General features: G+C 36.1%; 1 protein-coding gene across 1 annotated transcript in view; it reads left to right on the top strand.

Moving 5' to 3' along the window:
* LOC107714012 (protein NDRG4-like) overlaps window positions 1-16,881 on the top strand; it is a 25,950-nt gene extending 9,069 nt beyond the window's left edge. The window contains exons 4-18 of the mRNA XM_016519700.1: window positions 902-1,036; window positions 3,720-3,758; window positions 4,850-4,859; window positions 10,174-10,294; window positions 11,036-11,098; window positions 11,187-11,247; window positions 11,343-11,486; window positions 11,743-11,846; window positions 11,987-12,043; window positions 12,131-12,182; window positions 13,414-13,461; window positions 13,563-13,598; window positions 13,810-13,861; window positions 14,116-14,154; window positions 15,385-16,881. Coding sequence (XP_016375186.1) covers window positions 902-1,036; window positions 3,720-3,758; window positions 4,850-4,859; window positions 10,174-10,294; window positions 11,036-11,098; window positions 11,187-11,247; window positions 11,343-11,486; window positions 11,743-11,846; window positions 11,987-12,043; window positions 12,131-12,182; window positions 13,414-13,461; window positions 13,563-13,598; window positions 13,810-13,861; window positions 14,116-14,154; window positions 15,385-15,539 — 1,116 coding nt within the window. The 3' untranslated portion in view covers window positions 15,540-16,881. The remainder of the gene's footprint in view (window positions 1-901; window positions 1,037-3,719; window positions 3,759-4,849; window positions 4,860-10,173; window positions 10,295-11,035; window positions 11,099-11,186; window positions 11,248-11,342; window positions 11,487-11,742; window positions 11,847-11,986; window positions 12,044-12,130; window positions 12,183-13,413; window positions 13,462-13,562; window positions 13,599-13,809; window positions 13,862-14,115; window positions 14,155-15,384) is intronic.
* The last annotated feature ends 1,698 nt before the right edge of the window (window positions 16,882-18,579 follow it).

The following is an 18,579-nucleotide window of genomic DNA, read 5'->3' as shown; positions in this document are numbered from 1 at the left end:
AAATATATTCAAATAGAAAACAGTTATTTGAAATAGCCTAGTAAAAATATTTCGTACAGTTTTGCTGTACTTTGGATCAAATAAATGCAGGCTTGGTGAACAGAAGAGACTTCTTTAAAAAACATTAAAAATCTTACTGTTCAAAAACTTTTGACTGGTAGTGTATAGTCAACTTAAATTTTTCTCATTTCTAGCTTTTAATTGGCTTAGAAATCAGATAGAAAGTGCGGGGGACGAATTTACATGATATTAAAAGTGGGGGGGACACGTCCCCCGCGTCCCCCGCGTAATCTACGCCCCTGTAATAGACATTTGAGGGATGCTAGTACATCTGAAATCTACTGATTAATGATGCAACCTTCTGTAATTTCTAACCCTTATCTGATTAAATCAATGTCGACAATAATTAAAATGCACTGTTTTAAATCTTAATTTGAAGTGTAAAAATTGTGATTTTCCAGGCCAGGAATTTTATAAACTCTTGGTAACACGTAACAATAAAGTTATATATGTTCACATTAGTTGATGTCATAAACTAGAAATTAAAAATTTGTATTTTCTCAGCATAAAAAATCTAGAAATTAATATTTTTCCATTCATGTTCAGCTCTAGAACATTTTGTCAAACTGCTAAGTGTAATCTATTAAAAGATTATAAAAACTCACATGAACTAATTGCAAATGATTGGAAGTCATGGCAATTCATTCATTCAGCTTGTTGTGTGGATATTTTATCTGCTGCTTATATTTCCCACATATCACACAGTACCATTTATGCATATCATAATTTTTTCTTCAGCTTCTCACCTCCACCACCAAAGCATTGTCCTCCGGTCCTATTGAGGGCACTGTCTGCTGTAGTTTGCTGTAACTAGTGTTTGTGTCTGTGTGTAATGTGGCAGGCTAAAGGACAGTGTGTGCACGCTCTGCCCTGTGCTACGCCCTCCCCCCCCACGGCTCGCCCCTCAAAACCCTGGCATGCCATCGCCCGACACTGGCTCGGCCTGACGCGCCGTCGGACCAGCGGGTACTTCCCGGTAGGCTGATTACCGCACAGAGCACGTCCACGTTTCCAACTAAAAGATACTAATTTCTCTCAAGTCCTTTGTTACTTTAGATGCAGCTCTGTTAGAAAAGATCAAACAAGGCATGATATTTTCTCTCTCCACAATTCTCTACCAAAAAACCCATTCACAGTTTCACATGCTGTCTTATTTGGGGAAAATTACAGATTTTAAATTGTGAGGTGTGCAACATAGAAATGTTCTTTTTGGCACAATGTTTATATTCAAACACACTGCTAATTAGCATTAGCACAATTTTAAACAACGATCAGTGGATTACCTGTGTCATTTTATTATTACAATTTTTTATTTTATTTTATATTTTTTTATTATTATTTTCTTAAGCTAATTGCTTTGCACATGATAATAGTATAAAAAAAACAAACATCAACAAGTCACAGGTTTGTCTTTAGCTTTGTCTTTCAGCTTCTTCTTTCATCTTCGGAACACAAATTAAAATATTGTTGATGAAATCCGAGAGCTTTCTGACCTTGCATAGACAACAACACAACTACCACGTTCAAGGCCCAGAAAGGTTGTAAGGACATTGTTAAAATAGCCCATGTGACATCAGTGGTTCAACCTTAATTTTATGAAGCTCTGAGAATACTTTTTTTGTGCAAAGAAAACAAAAATAAAGACTTTATTCAACAATTTCTTCTCTTCTTTGTCAGTCTTCGACGCACGTTCACGAGAGTACCAAGATGCATGTTATTTTTGGTTTCTTTGCACACAAAATGTATTCTCGTAGCTTCATAAAATTATGGTTGAACCACTGATGTCACATGGACTACTTTAACGATGTCCTTAGTACCTTTCAGAGGCTTGAACATAGTAGTTGCGTTGCGGTCTATGGAAAGTCAGAAAGCTCTCGGATTTCATCAAAAATATCTTAATTTGTGATCCGAAGATGAATTAAAGTCTTATGGGTTTGGAACAACATGAGGTTGAGTAATTAATGACAGAATTAAATTTTTTGGTTGAACTATCCCTTTAAGGTTTTTGTTGGCTATTTATTGCAACATGATTGTAACGTCATATGAAAAGCTTAGAAATGTCAATAGCTGTGTGTGAATACAATCACTTATGTTAACATATGGCATTCATAAAGTGAACAAGAACAAGTGAGTGATTTTGAACAAAACATATGATTAAATGTGTACAGTAATGGCTCTGAATATGTTGCCATGATAGCAAGATATCATGATGGACATGAGCACAGGCAAAATTCAGTTCTTTCCACACAGACTCTTGTTTAGTATTGTGCTAACACCTATATCATTACTATGGCAACCTATGTAGATATGCTGGATTCTGACTGTGGATGCAAAATGTCATTGCTTAAGATGGGATTTGAAACACAAATCAGCTTTATGCACAATGTGAAGAAAGCTTTATATACTACAATGTCATAAGTTTCAGTTCCTCAAGAAGAAATCAGCACACTGTTGTTTACCCATAAGGTTGCCCCCTTTTGCACTCTTGAAAGTACTGCATTAGAGTTTCAATGAAAAGGAGTGACACCTGCTGGTCCGACATTAAAACTGCTTTTGCTTCTCGGCTGCCAACAGCTCAAACTGCATGCACTAACCTCTTTCTTTAGGTTTGTGGGTTTCTTCCTGCTTCTGCCAATCTGCACAAGAATCACATTATAAGTGATACTTGCTTTTCCAAAATAGATGCTTTGTTTTTATGCTATGTAGAGTGTGCTAGCTCATGTTTCCTTGCCTTTTCAGAAGAATGAGAAGGATTTTAATGTTATTCCTATGGTGACTGTATTGTGATACAGTTGTCTGGCAAGGAGATGTTGTCCTGTTTTCAAGCTGTTCTTTTAACAACTGTGTTTTGTACTCATTTCACCTTTTTTTCCCATAGCACATTGTGTTCTTAACAGTGTCTTTACTCATTAATACTGGTGTTGGACCAGCTCAGGCCATTAAAATGCTAACCATTATACTTAAATGTATAATGGAGTTAAACAGGCCTCATATCAGCACTGAAGCAAGCTCAGCTTGCACGTTTTATCTTTCCACAAATAGCTGCTGATCTGAAGCCAGCTAAGCCACCCACATACTAACCAATCATGCCTAGTGAAACAACAACAAGGGGTGTAAAGTACTTGAGTAATTATACTTTATTATTGTATGCGGTATTATTTTAGGGTATGTTTACTTTACTCAGTGTAAAATAAATAGCTGCAGCTTTTCTTATAGAAAAAAAAAATACTTTAATACTCCTTAAAAAGTATATCACTGGTCATCATGATGTAAATCTAGATTCCACTTTACAATTTCCTCCTGAAAATCCAGTCAATTTCAAATTTAATTTCAAAATTTGCTTCTAAATTGAACAAATACATTTGAGAAACATTTAGGTTTCACTCTAAATGTTTTTGGCTGGATACTTTGACATTTGAGTAAAATGTTGATATCTGTACTTTAATTTAAGTATAATTTCTCAGTACATTTTAAACCCTAGACAAAAACTCAATGTTCTAGAAACAACAGCTTAAGTAAATGTTTCCATCACAGAAACCCTTTCCTCGCTGGCGGGACCTTGCAGAGTGTTGCTCCAGTTGCTGCTTATTTGATTCTGATAGCATATTAAAACGAATGTGCTTTGGCTTTGATGAACCTGGCCTTTTGTGTTCCTGCAGGAAAACTGTGAGACCTTTGTGGCAGAAGGAGATTGGAAGGTATTGTGAATCTTCCTTTTGCATTTTTGATATTGACTTAAGATTTATACTAATGATAATGAGGCTGACATAGCCTCATTATTCCTTTTTTCCGTTTGATGATTAAAGACGTATTGTTTGTCTTGGCTAGAGAGTGGAATGTGCTAACAATTACAGTTAATGAGAGAGCGTGAGAGAGAATGAAAAACATGGAGGCGCTGCTATGACCTCCTGAGTTTCAATCAATATCCTATTCAGAGCAACTTGTAGTACCAGCCTGTTGGTTACAACTGGTAGTTTAACTGTCAACATGACATCCAACCTAATAAATTTGTAATAAATTTCTATGTGCACCAATGTAATATAATATAATATAATATAATATAATATAATAATTCATCAATTATATTCAGTTTCTTTCAGCTTTTAATGTGCTCTGAGTTACACTGAGTTACAGAGATCAAATTGTAATTGAAGTCAAACTACTGAGATAAAAGTTGAGGTATAAGAACTTTATCACCTCAGTTTTGTCGCTGTCTCACGGTTTGCATCATCTCTTCACACCTCTGACAGAAATAGGCCTAAATCACAGAGAGAAGAATTTGAATAAAACAGTGAGAAATCCAAACAGCGGAGAGGGCTGGAGATGATAGGATTTGTAAGCCGCACGCTCATCAAGTGAGAGTTTTTAATTGTGATGGAGAACAGATAATTAAATAGGTGTTTGCTAGCGCAATACTGTTACCTAATGCCAACAAAGAAAAATGAAATGTGACATTATAAATCAGATTTGGCAATACAGTCCGCTTGTTCAATATAGCATTCCAGACAGCCATACTAAAAAACCCAAAATATGTTGGCCTAGGTATAAATTGCAGTAATATCATTGTTAAAAAATTAACTGCATGTTAAAAAGCAAATTTTTTACTTTATTAATAAAAGTTAATAAGCCAAAAGTCATGACTAACAGAAATGCATTTTTTTTTTTCCAAATTTAAATTTTGGTTATAAAATACATTAGATACAATAATATATAATAATATTTTAGAATGAGGATTCAACCTCAAAAGATTAAAGATTAAATTTTTGTGACGCATTTACGCAACCTACAGTGCATTCAAGGTACATTCTATCAGTTTTGTACTGTTTATACATATTGGGATGGGCAGTAACCATTTCATAATAACAATAAGGCACTCAAGGCTAAAAAAAGACCAATTAAAAGTCTTTTTTTTTTAAATGATGATTTCTACATTTACTTTGTTCGTGAACTAAAAATGCCTGTTACATTAGATTAAGCACTAAACCTGTTAACATTTATGTGCAAATGTGTATGGTTTGATGTGGAGGGTGGAGTCCATCCTTTTATGACAATGACAATGCAACTGTATTTTCAGTGCATGAGATCTGCAATTGAGAGAGGGAGATAGAGGTTGTGCGTTTAAGCGAGACGACAAAAGTCAAGTCAGCCACAAAGAGATTAATCTTCCATGTCCAAAGAGAAAACTCAAAAGATGCATTTGAGTCAGCATGGTCCTTAGACAGAAAATGCAGATTGAAAATTCATAGAGAGGTCGTTTACTACAGAATACAGCACATGTAAATACATCCATGTCTGAAAAGTGGGCCATGTACCTCGTGTACATGTTGGAGCGCACGTACACAGACACAACTCATGCAAGAGCCTTGCCATGAAATTGTCACTGACCTTTGACCTGGCCCGTTTCGGTGTGTGTTGTGTTTTTGTCTAATAATAATATTCGAATGATAAATAACCATATGCAGAAGCATTTAAACATGCAGTTAATCGTAAACAATGACACAAACCCTCTATTCATAGAAAACCAAGCTGCTAAATTCCAATAAAATTATAGAATATCTATATTAAAGGCCATTATAGGCATGCAGAAGATAAAGATTGCAAATATGGGACAAATCCAGACAGAACACAACAGATTTAGAGTGATACAAAGCCCAGCCAATAACAGGCAGCCATTTTTGTGGACAGCCAATGAGAGGACAGGGGTGGGGTATGAAATTGTGTCGGGGGAGGGGCAGCAGCACTGCAAAACTACCCTGACCAGAACGAGGAGAGACAAAGAGACGCCGTAGCAACCGCAGCATCTCTCTGGTTGCCTGCATCCGAGTCCGATTTCCTGGAGAGGACCTTGTCTTCTTCCTGCTCAAATATACGCCTTTAAGCAAGCGTACACAATCTGTAAGCAGCCATGCCGGAGTGCTGGGATGGGGTGAGTGGGATATCTGTGATTACAGGAATGTAAATATAGTGTGTGAGAGACAATGCTTTTGTAATAATAATTTGTACACTATATAAGAATTATTACTTGTTTGGCTGGTTAAATAAATTGCTACTGATTTGCTTTGTGGTCAGAAATGATTAGACTGAACTGGTAATTGCGAAACAATTCCATTGCACATTTACAGTTCCTGATTGCTAATTATTGTTATAATTCTATGATAATATCAAATTATTTTTATTTATAACAGCTAATTATTATACTAAAATCATCAAAAATAAATCAGCATCCTCTAAATGTAAAAAAGTGTCATAATATTTAATAGAATAAATAATAATAAAATAGTAATATTTTTCTACAGAATTAACTAGCTTGACCTACTGATCTGGTAATTGTGGAATAATTACATTGCACATTTTCTTGATGGGTAATTATTATCATTTGATGATAATCTATGATTATTTAAAATGGCTAATTATTGTACTAAAACATCATAAACAAAGCAGCATCTTCTTAAGAAACAAACAAAAAAAAACTTCATAACATTTAATAAAAATAATTATTACAAAAAATAATTATAATAAAATGATCAGTAAAAAAAATAAAAATATATTTCGACCAAAAAAAAAAAAGAGAGAGAAAAAGATATAGAGCAGTAAATGTTCCATCTTTAAAAAGTGTGTTTAGAATTCTGTGTTGTGCAGAAATGTCCAGTCATGTGTGAGGTGGCCATTTGCACTGACACACTAACACACTGACACGTGTGCTACGTGCACTCTGATGTACCTCTGCAGTAACCTGGAGAGTGTTCAGAAATGTGTGTTTGCGCATACTGCTGATGATAAATCTTATGTCTGCAATCTAATCATAAAAATCCTCATACAAGGTCAGTTGTGTGACCTTGAGAATGAAAAATGAGCAGCGACAAGAGATTTTCATTAGAGATTTCTGCCCCATATTTGCATAATATTGTTGAATCTAGGTCAAATTTCCTGTTTATCCTGTCAGTGTTTGTTGCATATTATCTCCCTAGAAAACATGCTCAACATTTCGCTGCACAGTGACAGCTGTCACAAGATTTTATCTCGATCTAAACACAGAGGGTCACAAACAGCTGTCCTAAACTCACACACAAACACACAAAGACCGTTGCATCTGCCCTGACCTTCCATGGTTTTTCCAGCATCAAAAACACCAAGTGACAGGGGTTTAAACCCCACAGATTTATTTCCCGTCTCTCTGTGGCTCTGCGTTAAGCTCAGAAGTGGGCTGCCTGCCTGCGAGGTGTCTGCTAGGATTTGTGCATAACACTGGAAAGCTAGAGATGCTGAAATAGTCTTCAGGACAAGAAAAACAACATGCACACATACATACCTCCATCACTCCTCCGCTCGGAATAATGTCTCAGACTAAATGTGGGTCAGTTCAGATTAAAATGCCTTTGGAACAGGCAATTAAAAGTGTGTTACATGACCGTGTGCAGTGAATCTGGGATCAGAGATGCTTAATGAGATATTAATTAGTCTTGTTTTTAACTCTTGCCACTCTTGATTAAATAGATTTTTTTTCTTTACCCATTGAAAGTAGTTGATTGTTGTAAGTCAGTGTGTGTATACCTGTGTACCAAGGTAAACTGCTCCCATTGCTCCCAATACCCCAAGCAACATGCACTGCACGATTTCTATCTTGGTATACCATCTGTCTCCAAGCATTGATCTGGAGTTAATTTCCCCATCTTCACAACCAACAAGAGATAGTTGTGTGTTAGTGTGTGTACTTTTGCATATGTGCATGTTTAAAGAGCAGCCCTCTGGAAGTGATGTGTGTGGGCTGTGATCAGAGCTGTAATTTGGATGCCAGCTGACTGCAGTTTATCAGTTCTGTTAACAGATTGCATGCAGTGTGAGACGAAGCTGATCTCAGGTGGCAGGTGATCTCAGCACCACATATGTGATGGAGCAAAAACTGCAGCACAAAGTTTTATTTTTGGGGCAAACTTTTTTTATATTTTTTTATTTATATTATATACATTTGTATTTATATTATATTGATTTATAATACTTATTCTGATTCTGAGCTCATTCTGATTCTGATTATAATATTTACAAACATGGCTCTCTTGGAGATTAGTGCATACTACATACTAGCTTGAACTTGAGCTTATAGTTTTTGTATTTTATAGTTATATTTACATTAATATATCAAATATATTGATTATTTATATAATATAAATGTTTATTTAAAATAACCAATGTATCTTTTATTATATATATTTATATTTACTTATATTATTTACAAATATGGCTACTCTTGGAGGTTAGTAGCTTGAACGTGAGCTTCAGCTTATGTATTTATTTTTTACTACATTATATAAATTACATATTACATACATTATATATATATATAGATATATACACACAAACACACACACACACACACACACACATACATAGGCCAATGTATATAAAATGATGTATTTATATCAATTTGACACTGAATTTTTTATTACATTATATAAATTACATATTACATAAATTATACACACACACACACACACACACACACACATATATTAAATGTATGTAATATATATAATGTATTTATTAAAATATTATGTATTTATATCAATTTATAATAGGCTAGTTGAATTAGTAACTTATATATCAATTTATGATGTATACAAATTTTTATATATGTAAATAAATATATTAAGGGTTAAATATAAGAACAAAATATTAAATATAATAATTTAGTTATATATATATAAACACTGTTAATAATTAATATTATACAGTTAGTACATATAATAATTTTAATCATTTGTTTATTGTAGCTACTTTTTTACTTGCAGTTATATTAAAGAAGAATGAATGTCTAAACAAGAATAACGTTTGTACTCAATGTGAATTATAGGAATTTAATCTATGGCTTGATAAGGAACATTAGATCCATTTATGGGTCAGCAGAACAAAAGCGGCCGAGTTGCTATTGACCTTGATATTAAATTCCATATTCTGTCAATGTGATGGAATTAAATGACTCGTAACCTTGGCCGAGATCTGTTCTCATCACTCACAGCATGGCTTTCCTTTCCTCTACTTCTCCTTTTTTTCTTTCCTCTTTCCTCCTAATCTCCTCCTCCCTCTATCTATCCATTCCACATTATCTCGCCCTGAAGTGTGTTATTGTCTGCTGGTTCTTATTCCTATGCAGTGCACGCACATGAGAGAGAAATATGTAGGTCACAAAAACATACCCATCATGCAGTGATGGGGAGGGGAGGGGGGAAGGTCAGCACTGCGGCATAGAGTAGCTCTGACTCCGCTGCGGATACATGTATTAGTATGCATGGCCATCCTCCATCACAAAACATGACTCGGTGAGCGAGAGAGAGAGAGCAAGCGAGTGACACAGACCACCGAAAGGAGACACTGGCCTATATAAAAATGCAAAGTGAGCAATACAGCTGGGAGGCAATGAGAAAAAAATTGGGTCACTTACTACAGGGTAGAGAAGCTTGGATATGATTCATGCCACAATGCAGCACCTTTAAATCGGCAAGTCTTTTTTGGTTCAAGACCATGAGAAAGGTCATTTTATTTTATATTTTATTTTAGATTCTGCAGCACACAAGTTATATGGGCGACTTCCAAAATTTCTACTTTTGTACTCCATGGAATAGGTAACAACATATGGGTTTGGAACTACATAAGGATGAGTCAATGTTTTGGGTGATGTTTTCCTTTAAATAGCTTGAAGACCTGCCAAAACACCATTTGATGATGATTAGGGAGATGGCATGAATTAAAATGAGTTGTTAGTGAGCAGTTAGCTAGAACACTGAAGTTGTTTTGTTTCTTTATTTCATGATCTAAGTAGGCCAATGATTCTTGCATGAGAGATGAGCAGACAGAGAACACAATTTACAGAACTGCCCCAAATTTGAAGTGTTCTTTTATAATCAGTAATGTTATGTAATGTATGATGTTACGAAAGGAGATCCAATGGAATCTGGGATAACAATGTATTATATATTGTTGTTGGAGAAGTACCATGTAAATGCCACGAACACTGTATAAAACATGATATTCATTCTGTACCATCTGATATCATTTTACCAAGGTAACAACACAATACGTTTTTGTTTCTACAATGTCTCGCTCTCTTTCTCTGAGCAGACAAGCTGTGTTTCAACACCTTCTTCCACAATGAAGACATGCAGGAGATCACTAAGCATTTTGTGGTGTGCCACGTAGATGCCCCAGGCCAGCACATTGGTGCCCCCCAGATGCCACAAGGGTACGATGAACACACACATGAATATATACACCAGTATTTGCCATTTTACAGGATATGTAAGGAAAAAGGTTAATGGATTGTATTTTATGGTCTCTGGTAATTTGTTGCCTTCTACTGGTGGCATGTTAAAACTGCTAATGGAATATGGCCCAAAAACATTTTTAATTGTTAAGAGTTGGTATAGGCCTATATGTAGTCAAAACCATTAGAACTTTTTATTTTTTACAGCGTGGTAGGCTATGTACAGTCAGTCAGAAAACAATAATAGGCCTATAGCTACGATTGTAAGACTACTGTGCATTACTGCACTTATAACAAGGCTATTTACCAAATAAATTATTACATGGCCATGAAATATTGATTTGAGTAGAAACTGTGTTAAAATCTTACCTTCAAATCTTACAAAAGTGTCGGCCTAGCAACAAGACGAGCACCGCTTCAATACAGTAAAATTACTAGTCCTCTCAGGTGATTTTCATTACAGTCGATAACTGAAACACAAGATGGCGCCAGTTGCGTTTGGATGAAACAAAAGAGCGTGAGTCTGATGAAAGTAGCACCGGTTTCGGTTACGGATGAGTGACTGGACTATGTAAACATTTCTGTGTACTACAAAATGGCGAATATCTAAGCGTTGAATGCCCCGATTGACCAATCAGAATCAATTATTCCAGAGAGCCATGTAAGAACTCGAGATATCATTTAGGCCTATAATACTTCTTTTTATCATGTTATTTCTAGGTATCAGTATCCCACCATGGATCAGCTAGCTGGGATGCTTCCTAGTGTGGTGCAACACTTCGGGTGAGTGTGGTTGGATTATACTCTAAATTATGGGCTGCGATGTAATCATAATGTAATCTAATGATAATCCATTCCTTTAAATTCCTAGCTTCAAGAGCATTGTTGGAATTGGAGTGGGGGCTGGTGCCTACATCCTAGCCAAATTTGCGGTTAGTAAATCTCAGCCTTTTACTGTATGCTGGTCAAGATTTTTTTTTTTTTTACTTTACATTCAATGCAATTCAGTTGTGCTCTCTACTTGTAGCTGATTTTCCCTGATCTTGTGGAGGGTCTGGTTCTACTCAACATTGACCCCAATGGTAAGGGATGGATCGACTGGGCCGCCACAAAATTGTCAGGACTCACCAGTACTTTACCAGACACTGTCCTGGCCCACCTATTCAGCCAGGTACAATATTAATATACATTCCTTATGTTTCACTGTAGATACAGTATACAGTCACCTTTAAAAATACATTTCAAGGCTTTTTGGAAAATTTATTTAAATTTATGCATTCATTTCAAGGACATTTAATGTAAAAAAAATATTTAGTTACTTTTTTCATTTTAAAATAATAAATTCTTATCAGAGATTTTATTTTTAAAATGTTCAATTGAATTTTCAAGCTAAATATTTAGCTAACGTAACATTCATTGTATTACAGGAAGAGCTTATGAGCAACACAGAAGTGGTCCAGACTTACCGCCAACAGATCAACAACACCATCAACCAATTTAACCTACAGCTCTTCTGGAACATGTACAACAGGTAACCACCCACTACCTCTTTTATATATAAAACGTTATACGTAATGCATGAGTAGAATAAAAATGCATATTTAAAAAAAAAAAAAATCATAATATTAATAATAACTTGATTTAAAATGAGAATTTTCTTTTTTTCCACAGCCGCAGGGATTTGGAAATGAACCGCAGTGGCTCTGTGCTAAATGCTAAGACCCTGAGGTAAGAACTAAGTTCATTAGAATATGATTAGTCTCATTTACATATGCCTGTGTGATAAGACAGAATTCTGAAATCTCTTTCTTGCAGGTGCCCAGTCATGCTGGTCGTTGGTGACAATGCTCCGGCTGAGGAAGGCGTGGTGAGTCTTTGTTCCACTTTTGTGCCTGATATTTAAGAGGGAAACTTATTTGATCATGTTTTTCTCATCCTTCACATTTTTGTCGCTCAAGTTTTGTTCCTCCTACCAAACTTTTCTCTCCTATGAGTCTTTACATAAACTTGTCTTTCTATGTAATATTTCCCAAACTTGGATGTATATTGTCATTCAGAGACAAGTCAATCCGCTCAGCATTTCTTCCTTCCTCTTTCTCCGGTTGTCTCATGGGAGCAGATGGCACTGGCCCCGGGGTTGATCTCCCAGGCTTTGCCAGCTTGTGTGCGCTGGATATTTTTAACTCCGCACTATGGTCCTTTAATCTAACGTGTGAAAGCTGGGTCAGTGCCCCGTCACATCTAATCAGACACGCAGGGTGAGAGATGAGGAAAAGAGGGACACGATGAAGGAGGGGAAGAGATGGATAAGAGCGAGAGGTAAACGAAAAGAGGATGAGAGAAGAGACGGATTCGAGTAATTTAGGGCAAGTGGAGGAAGATGAAAAGGTGGGAGCAGAAGAAACAACAGAAGGATGAGGAAGAGATTAGGACGAAAAATAATAAATAAATAAAGCAAAATCATGGAAAATGAAGTGATTTAGAGCATAAGGAGAGATCAGAAAAGCAAATACGCCTCTAGTGAAACCCAATAATTCTTGTTTATTACAATATATTCCCCATTTTAGAGTAATATTAACAATAGTAACATTACTTGACTGATTTTCCTTCCATTTCTGGTCTAAATCATCCATACGTTAAACTATGTTTATATATAAACATACATATAATGTAGACACTTGTGGTAAGAGTTTTCATTAGAATTATGAACATGTTAGAAAGGGGGTACCCGTCCCATTCTGAAAGTGTCTGCGGTGGTACAAACAAGAACTCACAGGCGAATGCGTCTGCACAGCTGTCTTTCTTTAGCACTGGAATATGACTCATCTCTGCAGTACTGCAGAACTGGGTCAGACCTCAAATACACACACACACACACACATATATATATATATATATATATATACACACACACACACACACACACTCTCTCCTCCCTCCATCACACCATCCATCTTACTACCCATCATTCAAATACCTTCTGAAGAGCTTGTTTCATTTTCTCCGTCTGCTCTTGTACTGCTCTGTAAATGCCCTGATACATATCTATATGTTCACAAACATTTATAAAATACAGTATCAATGTTTTCTACTCCTAGGTTGAGTGCAACTCTAAACTGGATCCAACCAACACCACATTCCTAAAGGCAAGCGAACAGACATACTGTTGAAACAGAAGCCAAACTTAAACCATTTTAGCACATACAATTTCAGAAATAATTTGTTAAAAACATTTGATTTATTTCAGATGGCCGATTCAGGTGGAATGCCTCAAATTACACAGGTGAGACTGCTTGACGTGTCTGATCTCAGATTAGTCTCTGATAGTATTACAATGGTGACCGAACATGATACCAAAATTGTTTATTGTACAAATGTAAATAAAATGTCCTTAAAATCAAATATTTTAATTTATTAATGCAGAATTATTCATTTAAAGCTTGTCAAACACTAGTTTAACAATTAAACTATGTTAAATGTTTTGAATCCTACAGCCCGGAAAACTCACAGAGGCTTTCAAGTACTTCCTGCAGGGAATGGGTTACAGTAAGTTAACAATGTAACAATGTTAATAATGTTTCTGGGTAAATCAGAACCCCAAATCAGTTCAATTGATGATTCTTTCTCTGCCAAATGTAAACCGATCCAGTATGTTCAGTGTGTCCTTTCTCCCATGTGTGTCTATTTCCCATGATGAGAGAATTGTGAGTGTATGCAAGCAAATAAGTGTGGGTGTGTGTGTGGAGGTGTTGTATTTGGTATAATCTGTACCCTATGTGTATTTTCCTGCCCCTTCTCAGTTGCTTATATGAAGGATCGGAGAATGAGTGGGGGGCCAGGTACTTCCTGCTTCCTGTTCACGCCTGCCCTCTTCCTCATTTAGATGACACATTTAGTCTTCTAATCCCTTGTTTGGCATTGTTTAATTTCTGTATTTATTCTTCCCAGACTGATATTTCCATTCATTCATTATTTACTTTACTGATCAGTGATTTTTCCTCTGAAGGAAAAATGTGCTTTGAATGCGCTCTCATGCTCTCTGCATGGCAGTTATTTGAAACGGTACCATTGAAAACAAAATATAGTAGATGACTACATGGCATGAAATGCAATTTTTTTTCTTTTTAGCTTAGAATTATATTAAAAAGTTGTGAAACGTGCTGTTTAATGAATTCTTTTTCAGAAACCTCTCCTCCAAGAGAGCACTTGTAGGCTGGAAGATCTTTTATATTTGAATTATTGTTTTTTAAATACATATTTCTATATTTTATTTATTTACATATTTATAATATTTGTATATTTTTATACAGTATTTTCTTGTTTAAAAAAACTAAGTATCATTGGAACAAGTGTCAATTCAATTACAGTATTTTTGCCTTTTTAGTATTTGCATACAAATATCTAAACATCCATTAAACAATTGAAAAAATTGTGTAGAAACACTATTTGAGTACTGAGTTTTCCCTCAGAAATTGCAAGTAAGTTTCACAATTAACTACAAAGAAATGACAAGTAACACACTGAATTAAATTCTAAAAAAATACAAACTAAAATTATAAAGTAGAAAGACTGAAATAGTTTTTTTTTCTAAAACATTTGTTTTATTTACACCTTGGGAAAAAAATTGTTTTATCAGTGTGTATATGTGTGCACATAGGGTTTGGTGCAGAATCTCACACTTTTTTGAAGTGTATTCCTAACAAGAGGAAAAATTCTAATGGAGTAAGGGGTTATTCTTATTTCTACACAATTTTACTTAAATTATTATTTTTTTGTTTAAGGATGTTTAGATAAAGAAGAAAAATACTGATTGAGAAAATTTTTTTTTTTTACACTGAAAACAAGGGTATTTAGATATATATACGTAAAGATTCTGGTTGGCTATTTAAGTTGGATTTGAGTCATTCTGAAGTATTCGCGGTGGAATGTTATCAGCTTGTGGCTGAAATTATTTTCGACAAAAAGTTCAAGCATGTCATCCCTGCCTCCTCTGCAACACATCATGCAGCCCGGACAAATTTCCCTGTGGATATGAAATCTCTATCTCTCCTTCTCTGTGTTTTTCTCAGTGCCTTCGGCCAGTATGACCCGTCTTGCTCGCTCGCGAACGGCCTCTCTGACCAGCGCCGGCTCTGTGGATGGTTCTCGCAACCGTGCATGCACGCACTCAGATAGCAGTGAGGCCGTCGGGCAGGTCAGCCACACCATGGAAGTGTCCTGCTGAACCCTCTTGCACTGTCTCACACGCACACATTTAGAGAGACGGGGCATGGAAGGAGGGCGTGAGAAGAATGGAGGTCTCATATTGCTTTCATTCTTTCTTTCTCAGCCATTTTCTATGTCATTTTCTCTCAGTTTTTCAGTGTTAGCCATCTTAAAGGAATAGTTGACTCAAAAAAAAAAAAAAATTACCATCATTTACTCACCCAGATGTCTTTAGAAACCCATATGACTTGATTTCTTCTGTAGAACACAAAATGAGATGTATATAGTCCAAGCAGCTATTTCCCATATAATGAAAGTGAATGGTGACCACAACTGAATTTCAGTGGATAACAACTTTTTTTTTTGTGAATTAGCTTTAGAAGACCTGAAATGTCATGCACAGGTCATGTAAACCACTTTTATTATACTTGAGCATGACAGCACTTGGTCCCCATCCACTTCCATGGTATGGAAGAGAGCAGCTTGGACGTTCTGCTGAACATATTTTGTGCTCCACAGAAGAAATAAAGCAATACAGGTTTAGAAGAACCTTAGTATGAGGTTTTCTTTTCGAGCTGAACTATTCCTTTACCCTGTAAAATGAAGACTTGCTGTCCTTTTCCCCTTCAAAACAGTGTTTAGTTTCCCCCCAACTTTGTAACGCGGTTACTTAACGCTCTACGTGTCAGTATTCTGCACCCTTTGCTCGCTGCCTCTGGCCTTCACCTCCTCCTAAGACAAAACTACAAGTCCCATCAGCCCCTGCTCTCACTCATTCCTGTCCTATGACAGTCTTTGAGGAGAAACTGATGGATCGGGTCGCAGGTAGAAGGGGTTGGTCTTGAGGAACAGCATGAAACAAAGTAAAAGAAAGGAGAGTTCTTAAAGCAGAGAGTGATTTATAAGTGACATTTGTAGCTCTCCCTCTCAATTTTGAGCGAAAGTGATTGTATAGTCGAAGAGGGCGAAAATCTCTTAACCAGTAAACAGTAGCTTTCGGCTAATCATCTCAGCTCATTCAGTCATTGGGAGGGTATGTATCACCACATACTGTAAGAAAGAATCGTTTTTTGATAGGGTTTTTTGCATTATTTGATACTATGATTGGTTTTCTAATTTAAAATGTTATTAAAGCATGAACAATGCTTTTGAACAGTTTTTCTCCATTAAAGTAGGAACAGAAGTTGTATGACTTGACTTGCCACTGACTTGCCTCAAAAGGTATTTTTTTCATGTTAGAATGCTTCATTTTACCATTCCTTTAACATTAAGCACTAATACAATCAAGTGCACTTTCAAATCAAGTCTCACTTCATTAAATACGACATACCTAGTACCCTTTTAGTGTGTACTCTCTGTCATATGAAAGCGGCTTTGCCTGGGATCGGTTCTGTACGGTCTCCTTTTTATAAACAATCAGCTTCTGAGCCAAACCAAACCGGAACCGTCGACTGAGGCAGAGCCTGTGTGATAGAGTTTGCATTTTGTGCGTTAGCGGAACAGAATCAAGGCTTCACGCTTCCCTTACAGCACCCAGCCCCACACCAAGAATATACCAAAGCTACTGATACAAATGCACACATACACATTTCCCAATGAGGGCTGGGTTCTGCAAGGTAACAGAGCTCCAAGTACAGGGATATCCTGGGCGAAAACCTTCTCCAGAGTGCTCAGGACCTCAGACTGGAACTAAGGTTTACCTTCCAACAAGACAATGACCCTAAGCACACAGCTAAAATAATGAAGGAGTGGCTTCACAACAACTCTGTTACTGTTCTTGAATGGCCCAGCCAGATCCCTGACTTAAACCCAATTGAGCATCTCTGGAGAGACCTAAAAATGGCTGTCCACCAACGTTTACCGTCCAACCTGACAGAACTGGAGAGGATTTGCAAGGAGGAATGGCAGAGGATCCCCAAATCCAGGTGTGAATAACTTGTTGCATCTTTCCCAAAAAGACTCATGGCTGTATTAGATCAAATGGGTGCTTCTACTAAATACTGAGCATTTTTCAGTTTTTCTTTTTTAATAAATCTGCAAAGATGTCAACAATTCTGTGTTTTTCTATATATATGGGGTGCTGTGTGTACATTAATGAGGAAAAAAAATTAACTTAAATGATTTTAGCAAATGGCTGCAATATAACAAAGAGTGAAAAATTTAAGGGGGTCTGAATACTTTCCGTACCCACTGTATATACACACACACACAATTCATGTACTCGCATGCAACTTGCATTAGAATCGATCCATATTCAGTGCATGCTTATTTCATAATTTACTATAGATCTGTAGATTCACATTTACTTATTTTTTTGTGACCCTTGTCACATTTCCACATTTTCATTATAGTTTGATCAATTTCTAAAGTGGTGAATGGAAACTACAAATATATTTTTTGTGTTCCCATTTGCTCCAATAGCAAAAAAAACAAAAACAATAGTGTTTCTATGACTTTACAAATATGGAAAAAATGAAGAGATTGATTATGGTGTCAGAAGAGAAAATGATGTCAAGTTTGAACCCACTTCCCATTTTGTTTGAAATACCTACATAGCAGCAGCCAAGGTAATATAACACAAAGTATAGTGTTATATAACAAAATGTCTAGATTTGCAATTTTAATAACTTGAAACGTGTCATCAAAGTCTGTGAAAAAAATGTGTGCAGTTTGTGTACATAAATCATTAGATTTTTCCAATTATGGACTTAAAAATCTATTGATTTATGTACACAAACTGCACAAAATTTTGGGAGAAAAACCCCACCTAAACAATTGCACAAATAAAAGAAATAAATGAACGAATGAATGTACAAATGAGCGAATAAATGAGCCAACAAATGAGTAAACTAATGAACGAACAAATTATTCGAATCAAGTTCCAGAGGTGACTGACATGAGCTGAGATCTGATTGGCTTATGAGGGCGGAGCAACCGTTGGCTTTCCATTCCACACTCACGCTTTTCTGTCTTATTGAATGTCAGCATTTCTGCGGCTTCCTCGAACAGGAAGTGCACAATTACGACTTTTCAGGGGTGTTTCCTGCATGTTTGTCTGT

The sequence above is a fragment of the Sinocyclocheilus rhinocerous genome, unplaced genomic scaffold (assembly GCF_001515625.1).
Source record: "Sinocyclocheilus rhinocerous isolate Xijiao unplaced genomic scaffold, SAMN03320098_v1.1 scaffold568, whole genome shotgun sequence".
NCBI lineage: Eukaryota > Metazoa > Chordata > Actinopteri > Cypriniformes > Cyprinidae > Sinocyclocheilus > Sinocyclocheilus rhinocerous.
Note: the sequence above shows the minus strand (reverse complement) of the source record. Positions and strands in the feature narration are given on the sequence as shown.